The sequence below is a fragment of the Erythrolamprus reginae genome, chromosome 10 (assembly GCF_031021105.1).
Source record: "Erythrolamprus reginae isolate rEryReg1 chromosome 10, rEryReg1.hap1, whole genome shotgun sequence".
NCBI lineage: Eukaryota > Metazoa > Chordata > Lepidosauria > Squamata > Dipsadidae > Erythrolamprus > Erythrolamprus reginae.
The window spans coordinates 43492036-43512824 of record NC_091959.1 but is presented as its reverse complement, the minus strand read 5'-3'; the positions used below and the strand labels follow the sequence as shown (position 1 = coordinate 43512824).

At 42.3% G+C, this 20789-nt stretch overlaps 1 protein-coding gene across 3 annotated transcripts in view; it reads right to left on the bottom strand.

Moving 5' to 3' along the window:
• Positions 1 to 2024: 2024 nt before the first annotated feature.
• Positions 2025 to 20789, bottom strand: part of TESC (tescalcin) — a 56930-nt gene continuing 38165 nt past the window's right edge. For 2 of the 3 annotated variants that reach the window (XM_070763081.1, XM_070763080.1), the window contains exons 3-8: positions 18039 to 18119; positions 14105 to 14244; positions 8586 to 8647; positions 8371 to 8478; positions 5535 to 5582; positions 2025 to 2311 (exon numbers count right to left, since the gene is read on the bottom strand). In XM_070763081.1, the coding sequence (XP_070619182.1) occupies positions 2234 to 2311; positions 5535 to 5582; positions 8371 to 8478; positions 8586 to 8647; positions 14105 to 14244; positions 18039 to 18119 (517 nt within the window). In that variant the 3' untranslated portion in view covers positions 2025 to 2233. Of the gene's footprint in view, positions 2312 to 5534; positions 5583 to 8370; positions 8479 to 8585; positions 8648 to 14104; positions 14245 to 18038; positions 18120 to 20690; positions 20785 to 20789 lie in introns of those variants that run through there. The other variant, XM_070763082.1, reaches the window with a different exon arrangement.

Here is a 20789-nt window from a genome sequence, read left to right as displayed (position 1 = left end):
AAACAACCACATTCGCACGGCACAATACGGAAGAACCAACCCACCAGGACAAGATTCATCTGCATTTGAAAGACGAAGGTCACTTGTGAAGACAGCAAAGTCCACATTCTGGACATGGGAACCCTGGTTTGAAATTAGGGCTAAAGAGGCCAGTGTTAAAAGTGAACCGCTCGCTCTCAATAGAGGGGGATTTATAGGATACCACCTACCTCCTGTCTCCAACATGGTCCTTTCGGGGTCCCAAGGAGGCCCCACATCCATTTGCAGCTGGATTCCGGGGACTCAAGAGTACAGAGAAACCCCCAAGTGGTCACCACAACTCTCAAGTTAACTTACCTTCCGAGGGCTAAGGACCAGATGACTGCAAAGAATACAAATCCTTCCATTCCCCACCATTCAGTCAGAACTGAGGAAGCTTCTTGGGTGAGAAGCAAAACATTGGGGCTTATACATATATACATACACACACACGTTAGCATAGTTGGTTCATTCCAGGAATAAGACAAATTATGCCCAGCTCTCATTGTATGTGTGTGTGTGTGTGCATATAGCTGATATGGGTAATCCTTGACTTAGAAACAGTTCATTTAGTGACTGAAGTTACAACAGCACTAAAAAATGTAATATCGTTTTTCGCATTTACAATTGCCTCATCACACAATGTGATTAAAATTCAAAAGCTTGCAATTGACTCAGATATGTATGTATGTATGTATGTATTTGTGCATATGTGTATGTGTATATTTGTTTTTGTAGATTTTCACAGGTACAGGTAGTAAGGTCTTGGCATATTCGGGTTTTTTCCCGTGTAGGATTTAGAGAATTCTGGTGACGTTTTGATGAGGTCCCACTCGTCATCTTCAGGCTGGTGCTTCTGTCCTTGTTTTAAGGCGAACACCTAGGAGGACAGAAGCACCAGCCTAAATCCTACACGGGAAGAAACCTGAATATGCCAAGACCTTCATATGCATGTGTGTGTGTGTGTGTATATATATATATATATATTTGTTTTCGTAGATTTTCACGGGTATATGTATATAGATTGTTCTAAGTTCGGGTTTTGCCCCGTGTAATATTTTGACTGTCTATGCGACATTTCGGTGAAATCACATTCACCATCATCAGGCTGAAGTTTTAAGCTATATATATATATATATATGTCACATTTTTTTTGCTGAATTTGAAAATTAAGGGAGACTAGGATAGATATACACATATACATACGTACATACATGGAACAAATGCTTGGAACAAACTTCCAGCAGACGTGGTTGGTCAATCCACAGTAAATGAATTTAAACATGTCTGGGATAAACATATAGCCATCCTAAGATAAAACACAGGAAATAGTATAAGGGCAGACTAGATGGACCAGGAGGTCTTTTTCTGCCGTCAGTCTTCTATGTTTCCACAGAGTTTCCCTGAAAATAAGGCCCTGTCTTATATTTTTGTGAACCCTGAAATAAGCGCTTCGCCTTATTGCCATGCACTCAAAAGCCTAATTGGGCTTATCAGGGGAGGTCTTATTTTGGGGGAAACAGAGTGGAGATATATACATATGTATGTATATGATGTAATTCCTATCTGCTGGAATTACGTTTTTACATTTTGTGACCTGACAAGCAAAGTCAATGGGGAAGCAACATCGAATTGCAAACTGTGTTACTAACTCAACAACTCCAGTGATTCACTTAAGGTAGCAAGAAAAAGTTGTAAATTGGGCCAAACTCACTTGTAACAAAATGCCTCGCTTAGGAACGATTGGACTCAATTGTCATTAAGTCAAGGATTACCTGCAATATAGATAGATAGATAGATAGATAGATAGATAGATAGATAGATAGGATCTCTATCTATCTATCTATCTATCTATCTATCTATCTATCTATCTATCTATCTATCTATCTATCCATCCATCCTTCTAACTTGGGTCAAGGGGTCCTACTGGTGTCTGGGGGGCTTTATCTCAGCCCAGGAAGCTAGAAATAAAACACAACTGCACAAATATAGGAAGCACTACAACGTTGCATCAGAACGGAGGTCCTTTTACTGGACGGCAGAAGGCCGGTCTTCGAGATGGGAATCCACGTGGCTGGTCCAGATGGGGTCTGAACTTCGTGGATCTGTGGCAGCTGCTCCAAGAGGCGTGTGGCCCTCCCCTCCACACAAACAAGGCCCTGGCCATCTCCTCCGTAGCCTCCCACACCACCTGGTTGCAGCTACTCCTCCACCGTCAGTAGCAGAGGGCCATGGGTTCCAGCGTGAGGAAGCGAACGTGCATTTTGGTCTCTATGTCGATACCTTCCCATATCTGGCATTGAAAGGAGGGGTGGGGGGGGGGAGAAATCAGAGTTATTTATTTTATTTATTTAATTGGATTTGTATGCCGCCCCTCTCCGTCCCCATCCCCATAAAGCTCGTATGCAGATGGAAGGATGGAGTGCTCCAAAATCTCCCGGTAGATCTCTGTGTTGACCCTGGACTTGATGAAGCACAGTGGACGAATACCAGCAAATGATATGCCCCCCTCCCCAAATCAACACAGACAGAGGAAACTTTTGCATCTCATTTAACTTTTCATAAGTCCAATATTGTTCTATGTACTGTTGTGGTTAGCTCTGGCCCAGCTCCTGCCCCAAGGACTGTGGATGTGGGGGAGACATCCACATGCTGCAGGCCTGTGTTGCCCCCGGTGGAATCTGCTGATGCAGGCTCCTCTGACCAAGAAGACATGAGTGATAGGGAGGAGGAGAGTGTGGCAGACAGCTCAGAAGGAGATCAATTCTCTAGCTCCTCCTTGGATTCGGAACAAGAGTTAATGATACAGCCACGCATGCGGAGAGCGATGCATAGGCAACAACAACTGAGAGATTATTATCAAAGAAAATGAGGCCACCTGTGGTTGGATGGGGCTGCGGTAATTAGTGAGGCTGCTATAAATAGCAGCCTGTGGGTTTGGCCATTATGGAGGATTATCTGATCGTTGTGTTTTGTGACTGCTTTACTGACTTTGACCTTTTGTGTGCTGATTTTTCCCCGCTTTGAAACTAAACCAGAGCAAAGTGTGTTTCACTTTGTGAAAGAAGAAGGACTGTGAATTGCCTCACAACTGCAAGCTAAGTATCACAGAACTGATAAGGGACTTGTACAAATTACCAGTTTGTTTGGAGACGAGTGCTCTTGGCTATTTATTTATTTATTTATTACTTGGATTTGTATGCCGCCCCTCTCCGAAGACTCGGGGCGGCTCACAACATGTAAAAAGACAAATCATAAGTAATCAACAATTTAAAATTTTAAAGATTTAAAAAAACCCACAAACTAACAGACTCACACACAAGCATACCATATATAAATTCAACGTGCCCAGGGGGGGGGATGTTTCAATTCCCCCATGCCTGACGGCAAAGGTGGGTTTTAAGAAGTTTACGGAAGGCAGGAAGAGTAGGGGCAGTTCTAATCTCCGGGGGGAGTTGGTTCCAGAGGGCCGGTGCCGCCACAGAGAAGGCTCTTCCCCTGGGGCCCGCCAACCGACATTGCTTAGTTGACGGGACCCGGAGAAGGCCCACTCTGTGGGACCTAATTGGTCGCTGGGATTCGTGCGGCAGGAGGCGGTCTCGGAGATATTCTGGTCCAGTGCCATGAAGGGCTTTAAAGGTCATAACCAATACTTTGAATTGTGACCGGAAACTGATCGGCAGCCAGTGCAGACTGCGGAGTGATGGTGAAACATGGGCATACCTGGGTAAGCCCATGACTGCTCTCGCAGCTGCATTCTGCACGATCTGGAGTTTCCGAACACTTTTCAAAGGTAGCCCCATGTAGAGAGCGTTACAGTAGTCGAACCTCGAGGTGATGAGGGCATGAGTGACTGTGAGCAGTGAGTCCCGGTCCAGATAGGGCCGCAACTGGTGCACCAGGCGAACCTGGGCAAACGTCCCCCTCGCCACAGCTGCGAGATGTTGTTCTAATGTGAGCTGTGGATCGAGGAGGACGCCCAAGTTGCGGACCCTCTCTGAGGGGGTCAATAATTCCCCCCCCAGGGTAATGGACGGACAGATGGAGTTGTCCTTGGGAGGCAAAACCCACAGCCACTCCGTCTTATCCGGGTTGAGTTTGAGTCTGTTGACACCCATCCAGGCCCCAACAGCCTCCAGGCACCGGCACATCACTTCCACCGCTTCGTTGACTATACCAAAAGAGGGCTTGGTTTAAGTGAATTTTCATTATAAAGAACATTGTTTTGAATTTTCAAACGTGTGTGTGTCTGAAATTTGTACCTGTGAATTTTTGGGAGGAGTCTACCAGAGAGCCCCACAGAACAATGTACAACCCTTGTTTTATTGATTGCATGTAATCGTCTAATTTTCTGAGATGGAGGATTTCGGGTTTTCATGAGCTGTACCACATAATCAGCACAATTATGAGAAATCATGGCTTGAGCTATCCTGCCTTGCCTGTTATGAGTATCTCTCCTATATTAAGTTTCACCTTTTAAGTTACATTCCTGAAATAAATGAACATTTAGAGCTGAGGTAGAGTGTAGTACTGCAGGCCACTAAAAGATGACTGTAGATCTGCAGGTCAGCGGTTCAAATCTCATCACCGGCTCAAGGTTGACTCAGCCTTCCATCCTTCCGAGGCGGGTCAAATGAGGACCCGGATTGTGGGGGCAATAGGCTGGCTCTGTTTAAAAAGTGCTATTGCTAACATGTTGTAAGCTGCCCTGAGTCTAAGGAGAAGGGCGGCATTAAAAAAAATCAAATAAATAAATGTAATAGTCTAATTTTCTGAGATGGGGGATTTGGGGTTTTCATGAGCTGTACCCCATAATCATCACAATTCAAAGTGTTGGTTATGACCTATAAAGCCCTACATGGCATCGGTCAGGAATATCTCTGGGACCGCCTTCTGCCGCACGAATCCCAGCGACCGGTTAGGTCCCACAGAGTTGGCCTTCTCTGGGTCCCGTCAACTAAACAATGTCATCTGGCGGGACCCAGGGGAAGAGCCTTCTCTGTGGTGGCTCCGACCCTCTGGAACCAGCTCCCCCCAGAGATTAGGATTGCCCCCACCCTCCTTGCCTTTCGCAAGCTCCTTAAAACCCACCTCTGCCGTCAGGCAAGGGGGAATTGAAACATCTCCCCCTTGCCCATGTTGTTTTGGTGTATGATTCGACTGTGTGCTTGTTTTTTATATACTGTATTGGGGTTTCTTCTGGATTTTTTAACCTAAAACTGTAATTTAGATTGCTAAATATTAGATTTGTTACTATTTATTGTTTTTTATCATTGTTGTCAGCCGCCCCGAGTCTACGGAGAGGGGCGGCATATAAATCCAATAAATCTAATCTAATCTAATTATGAGAAGTCACGGCTTGAACTATCCTGCATTGCCTGTTATGAGTATCTCTCCTATATTACGTTTCACCTTTTAAGTTACATTCCTGAAATAAATGAACGTTTGCACGATCTCCTGATTTTTCCAGTTTCACCTGTAAGCCAATAAAAATGACGAAAAAAGGATAGACTGACCTTCAAGAAATCATCAAATGTGATCCCTTCGTAGACTTGGTCTGGCTCCTAGGTTTGGGAAGGAAAAGAGATTCATTTCAGAAAGGGAAATTGAACAGGAAATAATCAGAAAGACGCTGAAAAGGAAATACACCCAAACATTTAGGAAATCCTGCAGATGAAATTTGAATTAAAACCAGGCGATATCTCTATTAGGTCTGACCCCAAGGGATATAAATAAAAAGCATAATGGTTAATTAAGGTGTTAGCTGACAGCGGCAAGGATCACATTGTCATAACATTGGGGTTAGAAAACCGTCCCGTCCATATAGGATTTATGACTAAAATGAAAGAATGTTCAGCAACGGAAAAACTGACTAAATATATTTACCGCAGAAGTCTAACCAAATTCACACAGTGTGGTGGGTTTACTTATGTGCAACACATCACGTACCGCAGTAAGGAAAACTAAACTCCAATTAAAAAAACACATAACACGATCAATCCAGACTATGCCACACAGTATAATTGGCCACAACAGATGTCAGTTTCATTTTTGGTTGCCTTTTTAACTTAACTGAATAAAAAAAACCAAACATACAATATATTTCTTTTTTTAAAAAAAGGTTACATCTATTCCAACCAGAAATAATACTGTTGCTGAGGGCTTCGTATTGTTAGAACTGCAGTGCAAATAATGCTTTATTTAAATATACTGCTAAAAATAAAATAAAGGGAACACTCAAAAGAATGAAATATTCTCATTGAATCCTTTGTTCTGTACAAAGTTGAATGTGCACAACAGCAAGTGAAATTGACTGTCAATCAGTGTTGCTTCCTAAGGGGACAGTTTGATTTCACAGAAGTTTGATTGACTTGGAGTTATATTGTGTTGTTTAAGTGTTCCCTTTATTTATTTATTTTGAACAGTGTATATTGTTCAACTTGGGGCTGAAGGAATGCAGATACGATGACTTTGACTTCTAAGATTTAATATTTTCAGAGGTCTACGTTCTTTAGCAACTTATCTCTCGCAAGTGGGAGCTGACGCCTACACAACTGAAATACATTTATAGCTGCGGGACTTTACTGTATTGTTCAGCCCTGGAAAGAAAAGCATATGGCTGCAGCTATTCTGTGGTTTGCACAATTGATTAATATAGATTAGCTATGAATGTCTGCAATGAATCATCACTTCCGTTTATTGGTGTAGACCTTCTGTAAATATACATTCTGCTTCCACCCTTCAAATTGGACGCTTTCTTTTTCTTTCTTTTTTGGTATTTATTTAAATGAATAAAAAGGATACAAGGGACTCTTTAGTGGTGTGGGTTTCTTTTTGGTTTTATAGAAGCCTCCAGGGACATTTGGGAAAAAGTCACAAGGCCAATTGAGATCCTCCTAGTAAGGCCTATCTGGCTTTTTACATGGGTTTCACAAAGGATCGCATCGTTATATTAGCTGCTAATAATGTTCCTGCAAAAGTCTTTTTTTTAATACCATTCGGCCTGTAAGTTTATAGTCAAGGCGACACAACACTAGAAAAAAGAGCCATGTCCCTTAAATTGTTCAGCCAGTGAGATAACATATTTTTAATAGAATTGGTATTTCAACTGTTTCAACTCCTACCCTCAAAACTCACTACAGAGCACTGCACACCAAGACAACTAGACACAAGAACAGTTTTTCCACGAACGCCATCACTCTGCCAAACAAATAATTCCCTCAACACTGTCAAACTATTTACTAAGTCTGCACTACTATTACTACAAGTTTTTTCTCATCATTCCTGTTCTGTCGGGCTCTCTGGTAGAATCCTCCCAAAAAGGCACAGATACAATTTCAGACACACACACGTTTGAAAATTCAAAACAATGTTCTTTATACCGAAAATGCAAATAAACTTAGCACTCTTTTTGTATAGCAAAGAGCACTGGTCTCCAAACAAACTGGTAATTTGTACAAGTCCCTTATCAGTTCTGTGATACTTAGCTTGCAGCTGTGAGGCAATTCACAGTCCTTCTTCTTTCACAAAGTGAAACACACTTTGCTCTGGTTTAGTTTCAAAGTGGGGAAAAATCAGCACACAAAAGGTCAAAGTCAGCGAAGCAGGCACGAAACACAACGATCAGATAATCCTCCCCAATGGCCAAACCCACAGGCTGCTATTTATAGCAGCCTTACTAATGACCACAGCCTCACCCAACCACAGGTGGCCTCATTTTCTTTGATAATAATCTCTCAGTTGTTGCTGCCTATGCATCGCTCTCCGCATGCGTGGCTGTATCATTAACTCTTGTTCCGAATCCAAGGAGGAGCTAGATAATTGATCTCCTTCTGAGCTGTCTGCCCCACTCTCCTCCTCCCTGTCACTCATGTCTTCTTGGTCAGAGGAGCCTTCATCAGCAGATTCCACCGGGAGCAAAACAGGCCTGCAGCATGTGGATGTCTCCCCCACATCCACAGTCCTTGGGGCAGGAGCTGGGCCAGAGCTAACCACAACAATTCCTATCACCCATTTCCTCCCATTTATGACTGTTTGACTGTAACTTGTTGCTTGTACCCTTAAGATTTTTATTACGTAATATTGTTTCTTCATTGCTTATTTGACCCTTATGACAATCATTAAGTGTTGTACCTCATGATTCTTAACAAATCTATATTTTCTTTTATGTGCACTGAGAGCATCTGCACCAAAGACAAATTCCTTGTGTGTCCAATCACACTCGGCCAATAAAGAATTCTATTCAATACATTGGATGAATGAATTAACTGACTATCTGTTTGGGGAAAGAACTCTCCATGCTTGATGGTCAATCTGCAGCCCCCTTCTCTCGAGGACCATCTTCCCACCTACCATTTGGCCCACGCAGATGCTAGCAGCCTCCATCATGGCTCCGTCTGCTATGGATCTCGCCGATTCCTTATCCAGGTGGGGGTTTCTTGAGAGCATCTGTTGGACCACCTGGCCAGGAGAAGCAAGGAAAACCGGTTGGAGACGGCGGAGGAAGCAGCAAGAGACCACCGAAAGGGAAAACGCAGGTTGAGTGGAAGGCCAAAATGATACCTTACATTCCTGTATTCCTGCAAGGTGATCTTGCCATCACTGTCTCCATCGTACATGTGGAAGAGGACTGGAAGACACAAGGGGAAAAGAGAAAAATAAGCTTGAAACGAGAGATCATTCATAAATGCTCAATCCGTTTGAGGTGCAACAGGCAAAACCTGTTAGTAGAGGGTACATGTTTGTTAGGGTTTGCCATTGTAAACTTGTACTATCACTTTAAACTTGTACTATCACTGTAAAAGTGTACTGTCACTTTAACTGCTAAATATTCTAGGCTGGTACGTCATTGTTCTGTCTGGGTGCCCCCAGACTTCAACACCAACTGGAAAAAGCAGCCAGACACGCTGGTAAAAGCAAAAGCACTTTATAGTTTGAAAAAGAAACACAGAGAAAAACCTGTTCTTCCCAACAGACAGGCTATGGGGCTTCACAGCAGAGTCCTGACGGCCAGACAATACAGCAGACTTCTTGCTGGCACACACACCACTGTAGAGAATAAGCCCCCACGCCTTTTTCCCCAAGGTTTCAGCCTTCAAGGCCACAAGTCAGAATCAGAGACGCCAAAGATCACAGCCAGGTCCCAGGACTCCCAAAGATAATACTCCACAATACAGGAAGGGTGGGTCTGCCTTTTCAGCCTTTCTGGGGAGAACCACACCCAAACCCAGCTGTTACCTATTTAGGACTGGAAGTACCTGGCTAATTGTCCCCTTCGTTGTGCTGCTCTTCTCTGCCTGTGATCGATGATGGCTTCAGCATTTTCATCTAAGGACTCCAGGCTGCTTGCTGGGGAGAGCTCCACCCCGGGGGACTCTGGCTGTTCTCCCTCTCCCTCGGCCTGATATTCCTCCTCCCCTTCTGCCTGGGCCTCCTCCTCCTCCTCCTGTTCCTCATCCTCCCCCTCTGAGCAGGGAGCCGGCAGAGGTTCAGCCGTTCCCTGAGGAGCCTCAGACGGAAGCACAACAGTCATTAGAGGGCGCCAGTACTCCTTCCCTCAAATGACGCTGTGACGCACATTTCTACTCAGTCGTTTTTACTTTGCCTTGAGAGGGGGAGTGTAATAGCTTTGTGCGTATTTTATTGTATTTGCTTAGTGCTTGTTATGGAATTGTTTCTATCTTTTGTCTGTATGTAAATAATACTTATTAAGCATTACTAAGTCTGTGTCTTTGTTTCTTTGGCTTTATCACACATCCACGCTCTGTTAAAATTCTCTGCTCGGTGTATGTCGAAGGTCTCATAGCCTAGCTATACGGAGACATGCCAACAAAACCCATCCTGGGTTGCGTTGTGAGTGGTCCTCGACCAACTCTGGTCATGATAGATCCTGAGGCGGATGAGCCAGGCCCATCTTGGTACCCTGGGCCAGTGGTTTTGCCAGCAGAGAGTGAGAGTGAGGGAGAAATAGACCTGGATGAACCTGAAGGACCACCAGAAGTGGCAGATATGCCAATAACAGTAGGGTCTGACTTAGAGGAGGAGGACCACTTTAGAAGACTAAGAAAAAGACAAGAATACTTGTATGGGAAAAGGAAGTAGTCTGTAGTTTGTTAACTCAAGGGGATTGTTGACCACTCCCCATAGGTATTTAAGGGCGGCTGATGGGAAATTTGGGATGGAGTTTCAACATTTTGCAATGGAGTCGGTTGACGTTTGAGGTTTCAGCCAGGTTACGCTAGCCAACTGTTATTTCCCTGGTAAAATCCTTGGAGAAAAAGTGTCCTGCCTGTGGAGATGCTGGAAAGCTGTATTTGTAAGTCAGAGACACTGGAGACTCCTTATCTCATGAAGGAATGTGCAATTAGCTTTGATCTTCGGCAGCAGCCTAGATGTTGGACTGTTATCTCTTAACTCCTCTCACTGAGAAGCTGCCAAGATGAACTCACATGCATGAATTTGGCTTGTATAACTGACACTTTCCATATAAAAAGATTGATTTGAAATATCAGCGCGTGGATTCCTCCTTTGTTTCCAATCTGCGTGGGCCCGGGATAGAACAGGTTGAGATCTATAATGCAAGTTTTAGTCCATCTACGTAAAATCGAAAGTTCAACCAAGTACATCTTGGTAGATTTAGTACAGATTTAGTTCCAGATGTGTCTATAGAGATTCCCCATCATCCATGTCATGGGTTGTCCCAAATATATTTTTTTCCAAGTGGCAACTGGACTTTTTGGTTCTTCCTTGAAGATGATTCGCTTCTCATCCAAGAAACTTCTTTAGCTCTGGACTGGATGGTGGGGAACGGAAGGATATTCCTTGCAGATAGTTGGTCATTTGCATCCTTTCAAAGGGTCATTGAGGTGCTTGGAGGTTTATCAGTTGTCCCAAAGGTGCTTTTTCAAGAGGCAACTGGAGTTTCTGGCTTTTCTCTGAAGTCGTTTCGCTTCTCATCCAAGAAGCATCTTCAGCGCTGACCAGATAGTGGTCAGGATGGAAGGATTTATATTCCTTACAGACTACTGGGCAATGACCATCATCCACCATCCAGTCAGAGCCGAAGAAGCTTCTTGGATGGGAAGCAAAATGTCTTCAAACCCCTCCCCCAGAAAGTCCAGTTGCCTCTTAAAAAAGCACTTTTGGGACAACTGAGGATAAACCTCCAAGTGGCCTCAACGGACTCTCTAAAAGGATGCAAATAACCAGCTGTTTGCAAAGAGGATAAATCCTTCCATTCCCCACCATCCCAGCTAGAACTGAATGACAAAAAAAATTAAATATAAAGAAATATTAGATACGAACGGTAAACTCAAAAGTAGGGAAGAATTAATAATACAAAATATAAATATAGATTGGTGGACATACCTACAAATTCAATCTAGATATAAAAAGGATATGGAACAATCAGGTATAGAAAGAATTACCCAACCACAGGCCCGGAAGAAAAAGCAATATCTAAAATATATAAATATCTGATGGAATATGAAAGACCAGAGGAGATAGTTAAAGGTACAATGATTGCCTGGGCAAAAAACGTTGGCCACAATATATATATAGAGGAATGGGAACAGATTTGGAAGAGAAATATTAAATTAACAAAATCCACAATATATAAAGAAAACCAATATACAATGCTATACCGTTGGTATCTTCCACCCAAAAGACTAGCTAAAATGCACAAAAATTACAGTCCAACGTGTTGGAAATGTAAAAACACTCAATGTCAAAACACTATGGTGGTTATGTCCAGAGACAAGAAAATACTGGAAAAAAATAAATAATTGGTTGTGTCAAATAACAAATACAAAAATAGAATATACGCCAGAATTTTTCTATTGGGTATTATGAGAGGTAACTATTCTAAAAATGTAAAATATCTAAGCTTGCATATTACAACAGCTGCAAGGATTGTATTTGCACAGAACTGGAAAAATCCGCAAATACCTGAAGACAATGAGATCATCAAGAAAATATACGACTGTGCAGAGATGGACAGATTGACAATGGAACTTAATAATTGAAAAGAATCAGACTATTATAAAACCTGGACAAAATGGTACCAATGGACAAAAAAAAGAAACTCAAAAGAAGCATTGAAATAAAACATCAAGAAATCTAAAAGTAATTAGAAGACAATGTCGATAGGAATGTATATACGATGTAGATTCATCTGTAAATATGACTATGTACTTTAAAAAAAAAGAAAAAATTAATAAATACATATAAAAAAAAAAGAACTGAATAAGCCTCTTAGATGAGAAGGAAAATGACTTCAAAGAAAAATCAGAAAGTCCAGTTGCCTCTTGAAAAAGGGGCATGGACTCGAGGACTGAGAATCTCCAGGGACCACTTGCTAGAACATTATTGTCCCCAAGGTTATAACCAGGGTGCACAGGATTGTCAGCTACGCTACGCACCTTATCCATAAAACGTTTTCTCTGTTGCAAGATTTACAACAGAATTTTGCAATCTCTGCAGACTCTGAAGGGGGGGGGGGGTTAGGTAAGGGAGTGCGAGGTTTTAGGCAGAAATATTCATGATCAGCTGGCGTTGGCCGCAACCGAATTTCCTGATTCAGTAGGAAACATCTGCTAGCGCCTTTTCAGATTAACAGCTCAGAAAAGCTAATGCCTTTTAATAAAAACCCGTTAGTTGGCTAATTAACCCCTCCAGATTTTTGGATAACCAGGGGGACTAATAAAAGCTTTCCCCCCCAAATGCAGTGGGTGGTGGGGTGAGGTGATATCAGTGTTAACTTTTGGGGAGAAAAATGGCGGAAATGTTTTTAGCCTTCTGGTTGGACCCATTTTTGGCAGGATCTTAGCCGCTTGCAAGCTCTTTCTTTGTTACTCTCTGCGAAGAATGTTTTCCAAATCCTGTTTTTATAGGGGATTTTCCCCCATTGCTTTACTTGTTTTGAATGTTTCTTTCCAACCCTAACCAGTGTGCTAACAATGTTCTCAGCTCTTAACCGCTTGCAAGCTCTTTCATTGTTACTCTCCGTGAATGTTTTCAAAATTCTGCCTTCATAGGGTTCCCCCCACCCCACTGCTTTACTTGTTTCGAATGTTTCTTTCCAGCCCTAACCAGGTACTAACAATGTTCCCAGCACTTACCAGCTTGCAAGCTCTTTCATTGTTACTCTCTGCGAAGAATGTTTTCAAAATCCTGACTTCGTAGGGGTTTCCCCCCCACTGCTTTACTTGTTCCGAATGTTTCTTTCCAGGTGTTAACAATGTTCCCAGCTCTTACTGGCTTGCAAGCTCTTTCATTGTTACTCTCTGCGAAGAATGTTTTCCAAGCCCTAAGTCTTTGCAGGTTTTTCCCCATTGCTCTACTTGCCCCAAATGTTTCTTTCCAGGTGCTAATGATCTTCTCAGCTCTTACCAGCTTGCAAGCTCTTTCATTGTTACTCTCTCTGAATAAAGTTTTTTTAAAGCCTTAACCAGGGGATAAAATAATGTGCTGGCTAAGGATTCTAGCCAGACGAATACCTGGTGAACAGATTATTTTCCCCATTTTGCTTCCCAGAAACTAAGATGCATCTTATACTCCGAGAAATATGGTAATAACGGCTTTGCTTAGCCACAGAAATTCTGTTCCCAATCGCAGTCGCAAGTTGAGGACTCCCTTTACCCTTAGATTATCTACGGTTGACCTATCCAGATTCCTAAGAGGTCAGTAAGGGGCGAGTACAAGTGCACTAGAGTGCCTTCCGTCCCCTGTCCTATTGCTCTCCTGTATCTCCTATACCTTTCTTCTATTCCTATATCTCTTCTTCTATTCTTTCATTGATATGTTCTATTCCTATATCTTCTTTTCTATTATTCCTTAGATACATTTTACTATGAGTATCTCCTCTATAACCTTCATCATGTATTTTACTATGTGTATATTGATATATACCCACTAAAACCCTCATTGTGTATTGGACAAAATAAATAAATAAAATAAAATTAACTGTTAAGAAAAGAACTTTCATGCCAAAACGAGGCCTCTTGCACACACACACACACACACACACACACACACACACACACAAACACACACATGCTAGGTTAAAATAAAAAGGCCCTCGGTTTACATTTCAACTTCTGCTTCCGGAAGCGGTCCAACTGCTCTTCGTCCATATTCATCTCGATGGGGCGGAAGTTGGACATGATGATCAAAAACTCCTCAAAGTTGATTTCTTCCACAAAACCCTCCGAGGCTCCACGGAGATTCCTGCAAACGGAGGAGAAATTCAGTGCCTGGTTTGTTCACCGCGATTCGCTTCCTCCCGACGCCAAGCGAGCTTGTAAAATTTATGTTTACTAAGTGAGACTTTTATTCAGGGATTTTTGTCCCCGTTTAATAATAATAATAATAATAATAATAATAATAATAATAATAATAATAATAAGCACCTGACTGGTGATGAAATACTGTGAAATGCTGTGTTGTATTGTTGAAATAATAATAATAATAATAATAATAATAATAATAATAATAATAATAATAATATTGGCTGCCGATCGGTTTCCGGTCACAATTCAAAGTGTTGGTAATGACCTTTAAAGCCCTACATGGCGTTGGGCCAGAATACATCCGGAACCGCCTTCTACCGCACGAATCCCAGCGGCCGATAAGGTCCCACAGAGTTGGCCTTCTCCGGGTCCCGTCGACCAAACAATGTCATTTGGCGGGCCCCAGGGGAAGAGCCTTCTCTGTGGCGGCCCCGGCCCTCTGGAATCAACTCCCCCCGGAGATTAGAACGGCCCCCACCCTCCTTGTCTTTCGAAAATTACTCAAGACCCACCTTTATCACCAGGCATGGGGGAGTTAGGATATTCCTTCCCCTAGGCCATTACAAGTTATGTATGGTATGTTTGTGTGTATGTTTGGTTTTTATAATAAGGGTTTTTAGTTGTTTTATTAAATTGGATTGTTACATGTTGTTTTTTATCATTGTTGTTAGCCGCCCCGAGACTGCGGAGAGGGGCGGCATACAAATCCAAATAATAATAATAATAATAATAATAATAATAATAATAATAATAATAAATAATAACAACAACAGCAACAACAACAGCAACAACAATTGACTGAATTTTGGAACATAATACACCAGTCATCATGTGAAAAAGAAAGTATGGATCATCGACATCGCAATCCCAGGGGACAGCAGAATTGAGAAGCAGCTAGAGAAATTAGTGAAATACGAAGATCTAAAAATCGAGCTGCAATGACTCTGGTATAAGCCAGTGAAAGTGGTCACAGTGGTACTTGGCACGCTGGGCGCAGTGCCAAAGGATCTCAGCGGACATTTGAAAACCATCGGAATTGATAAAATCTCCCTCTGTCAACTGCAAAAGGCCGCTTTACTGCGGTATGCACACATAATTTGCCGCCACATCACGCAGTCCTAGGTGTTTGGGAAGTGCCCGACTGATGAAATACGAAATCCAGCAGAGTGATCTCGTTTGCTGTGTTGTACTGTTGATAACAACAAAAACAAAAGCAACAAGAGTTGCAAGGGACCTTGGAGGTCTTCTAGTCCAAACCCCTGCTTAGGCAGGAAACCCTACACCATTTTAGACAAATGGTTATCCAACATCTTTAAAACTTCCAGTGTGGAAGCATTCACAACTTCTGGAGGCAAGCTGTTCCACTGATCAACCGTTCTGACTGTCAGGAATTTTCTCCTTAGTTCTGAGTTGCTTCTCTCCTTGTTTAGTTTCCACCCATTGCTTCTTGTTCTACCCTTAGGTGCTTTGGAGAATAGCTTGATTCCCTTTTCTTTGTGGCAACCCCTGAGATATTGGAAGGCTGCTATCCTGTCTCCCCTGGTCCTTCTTTTCATCAAATTAGCCATGCCCAGTTCCTGCAACCGTTCTTCATATGTTTTAATCCCCTAATCATCTTTGTCGCTCTTCTCTGCACTAGAATCTCAACATGCTTTTTGCATCGTGGCAACCAAAACTGGATGCAGGTGTGGCCTTATCAAGGCCTTATATAGTGCGATCAACACTTATTTATTTATTTATTTATTTTTATTTTATTTATTAGATTTGTATGCCGCCCCTCTCCAAAGACTCGGAGCGGCTCACAACAGGAATACAAAATACAAGTCCAGTGATTAAAAAAACAAAACAGTTAAAAACCCTTGATTAAAACCATTCATACAACCCAAACAAACCATACATAAAACAGAGCGGCTGAAGGGAATCAATTTCCCCATGCCTGGAGACAAAGGTGGGTTTTTAGGAGTTTGTGAAAGGCAAGGAGGGTGGGGGCAGTCCTAATCCCCGGGGGGAGCTGGTTCCAGAGGGTCGGGACCGCCACAGAGAAGGCTCTTCCCCTGGGTCCCGCCAGACGACATTGTTTCATCGACGGGACCCGGAGAAGGCCAACTCTGTGGGACCTAACCGGTCGCTGGGATTCGTGCGGTAGAAGGCGGTCCCGGAGATATTCTGGTCTGATGCCATGAAGGATTTCATAGGTCATAACCAACACTTTGAATTGTGACCGGAAACTGATCGGCAACCAATGCAGACTGCGGAGTGTTGGTGTAACATGGGCATATCTGTGAAAGCCCATGACTGCTCTCGCAGCTGCATTCTGCACGATCTGAAGTTCCTGAACACTTTTCAAAGGTAGCCCCATGTAGAGAGCGTTACAGTAGTCGAACCTTGAGATCTTGATTTTTTCCATACTTTCTTTCCCTTCAGGGAATAAAATCAGTTGAAGAACAATTGATTGCATTTTTATCCTACGTTCAGCTCAGCTAGTTATCGTTTTTTCCTTTAGCACATCAAGCTGGGCACACCAACTCACACCCTTTTGCCTATCTCGTGACTCACTCCGTGGCTCAAATTGCAGGCATTGGATTAAGTCTGCAATCAGATTAAAGGTGCTGTACAAATTCAATCACAGCAAGAGGGCTTAGAAATGTGAAGGCAACGGATGGGGGGGAAATATAATAACAGCTGAGAATTGCCACAGGGTGTTACATCCTCATTTAGCAGCTGCCTCATTTGGTAATTTCTTGCAGTTACAACCATGATAAATAGCACTTAGACTTTTATTATTATTATTATTATTATTACTATTATTATTATTACTATTATTATTATTTATTAGATTTGTATGCCGCCCCTCTCCATAGACTCGGGGCGGCTCACAACAATATCAATAACAATGTAAGAACAAATCTAATAATTTAAAAACACTAAAAAACCCATTATTAAAAACAAACATACACACAAACATACCATGCATTAACTGTATAGGCCCGGGGGAGATGTCTCAGTTCCCCCATGCCTGACGGCAGAGATGGATCTTAAGAACTTTACGAAAGGCAAGGAGGGTGGGGGCAGTTCTAATCTCCAGGGGGAGCTGGTTCCAGAGGGTCGGGGCCGCCACAGAGAAGGCTCTTCTCCTGGGTCCCGCCAAACGACATTGTTTAGTCGACGGGACCCGGAGAAGGCCAACTCTGTGGGACCTAACCGGTCGCTGGGATTCATGCGGCAGAAGGCGTTCATTCCCTGGTTTGGTCTACCTGGGGGGGGGGGGGATGTGACATAACAAGCAATATAGATTCCCTGGGTTCAGTTGGTTGTGTGAATGCAATCATTAAGAGAGACTGGGAAAAAGACATAGGATAATTTGGACTGGGAATCACTGCTCACAGTCACTCATGCCCTCATCACCTCGAGGCTCGACTACTGTAATGCTCTCTACATGGGGCTACCTTTGAAAAGTGTTCGTAAACTTCAGATCGTGCAGAATGCAGCTGCGAGAGCGGTCATGGGCTTTCCCAAAAATGCCCATGTTACACCAACACTCCGCAGTCTGCATTCTCTTATTGCTTTGTAACTTTTGTATTTGTATTAATCTCATCACTGATGCTTCAAAGAAGAGACTGGATGGGCATCTGTCTGAAATGGTGTAGGGTCTCCTGCTTGGGCGGAGGGTTGGACTAGATGACCTCCAAGGTCCCTTCCAATTCTAATGATAAATAAATAAAGAGTGCTTACCTCTTGTCAAAAAAGGCTTGGACAATTTTCGACCGGATTGGATTGAATTCCAAGTCTGGAACACGATCAAAGTTCTCCTTGCTGTAAAACAGAGAAGAAGAAAGTTGGTTAGGACAAACATGAGGGTTTTTGCTTTCTCCCTATTAGCACCTCAATCCACAGGATGGGCTGGTATGTAAATTTAATAAATAAACAAACAAACAAACATCCTGCTTTTAAGTATCCAGGATTCAGCACTTCAAAAAATTAGGTAGGTAGGTAGGTAGGTAGATAATAGGTAGGTAAATAGGTAGGTAGGTAGATGGTAGATAGATGGACGGACGGATGGAGATTGGTAGATAGATGGTAGATAGGTAGATAGGTATAGATAATAGGTAGCCAAATAGGTAGGTAAGTAGATGATAGATAGATAGATAGATAGATAGATAGATAGATAGATAGATAGATAGATAGATAGATAATAGGTAGTTATGTAGATAGGTAGATAAATAGATAATCGGTAGGTAGGTATGTAGATAGATGATAGATAAATGGATGGATGGATGGAGATGGATCGATAGATGATAGATAGATAGATAGATAGATAGATAGATAGATAGATAGATAGATAGATAGATAATAGGTAGTTATGTAGATAGGTAGATAAATAGATAATAGGTAGGTAGGTAAGTAGATACTTGATAGATAAATGGATGAATGGATGGAGATGGATAGATGGTAGATAGATAGATAGATAGATAGATAGATAGATAGATAGATAGATAGATAGATAGATAGATAGATAGATAGATACTGGTTTATTGATGGCTGAAGCCATCAACTTCCAGAATTGCCTAGCCAATCATTAATTCTAGGAATTGAAGTCCATAGGTGTTAAAGTGCCTGAAAGGGAGAAATACAACCCTACAATCCTACGATTTGGTTAAACCAAGATTAAATCAGATCAGGTATCTGACAACTCAGCCTAGTAAACCCATCCATAATCCCAGCTGCTTGTGCTACCTAGTCCATTTTAAGATTCATCCAATGCTGTGCTATCTACATCATGTCAAGTGAATGCAGTGTCTTTTAATCTGGGTTTAGAATTAAATTGTGTTGCCTCAACCAGCCACCACCTTAGAACTCTAGGCTACACTTTTGTTTCTAACTTTGTAGTTGAGATTGATTTCCTGGGGTGGCCACGAATCCTCCAGCCCTACCCTGAGATAAGTTATTGGGAGGGGGGGGTGTTGATTCTGTACCCGCCCCAAATTCTTTCTGCTTTGTTTTGGATCTCCAACAAGGGACAAAGGGTCATGTGATTGGGAGTGTATTTGCGCGTTTGTGTTGCTGGGTGTAGGGTGAAATGTTTTGCCTAGCTTCCCTGCTAACAGAACAGCTTGCCAATATCCACAAAATGGGATTCTTTCTTTTGGTAAACCAGTTTTAAGTTCATTCCTCTTTGGCAAAACCAAACCCACTGCAACAATATCGCCAAAAAAAGATTCTAGAGTTGTTAACCTGATCCTACGCAGCTTCTGCTCAGGCAATCTCACACTACTCACAAGAGCCTACAAAACCTTTGCCAGACCCATCCTAGACTACTGCTCATCTGCCTGGAACCCATACCACATCTCAGACATCAACACCCTTGAAAATGTCCAAAGCTATTTCACCAGAAGAGCCCTTCACTCCTCCCCTCGAAACAGAATATCCTACGAAAATAGACTAACAATCCTAGGCCTAGAAAGCCTAGAACTACGGCGCCTAAAACACGATTTGAGTACTACCCACAAGATCATATGCTGCAACGTCCTACCGGTCAATGACTACTTCAGCTTCAACCGCAACAACACAAGAGCACGCAACAGATTCAAACTTAATACGAACCACTCCAAACTTGACTGTAAAAAATATGATTTCAACAATCGAGTTATCGAAGCGTGGAACTCATTGCCGGACTCGATTGTGTCAACCCCTAACCCCCAACACTTCTCCCTTAGACTCTCCACGATTGACCTCTCCAGGTTCCTAAGAGGCCAGTAAGGGGCGTACATAAGTGCACTGGTGTGCCTTTTGTCCCGTCCAGTTGTCTTTCCTTTCTTTCATCTATCATATATATTTTCTTTCTTTCATATATCCTCTCCTCCAAGTTCACTTTACCCTTATATATATTACTACATGTCTATTTTTCTTCCTATGTATTTGTGTATTGGATAACTAACTAACTAACTAACTAACTAACTAACTAACTAACTAACTAACTAACTAACTAACTAACTAACTAACTAACCTAAAACAAAGGAACCCAGAATCAGGTTGCCATTTTGACTTGGAAAATTAAACAGACAGATTAAATGCATTGTTTTGGAAGGGGGAATAAACAAAACAAAGGCAGAGGTTCAAATCTCTCTAACAGCACCAAAACAAACACAACAAAGGGGCCAAAGACTTACACACACATTTTCACCTCACATTAAAAATAATAATAATAACTCCCCCCTCCCCCAAGCCAGGTGTGGGTCAAGACAAACCTGCTCCTTTAATTTGCTCCCAGCAACACAAAAAATTACTAATTTTGTCCTACTAAAAAATACTGATTTAGCTTTGACTACTTTTCATAAAAGGCCCCTGAGAAATAGCCCCCTGAAAAGTAAAACTGAGAGAACTCACCTCCAAAAGTTGTCCAAGCCCACAATAAGGCCCCACATGTGGCATTTCTTAAAAAACAAAATGGCTGCCAGAAGAATCCCAAATTCACAGGTGTTGCTG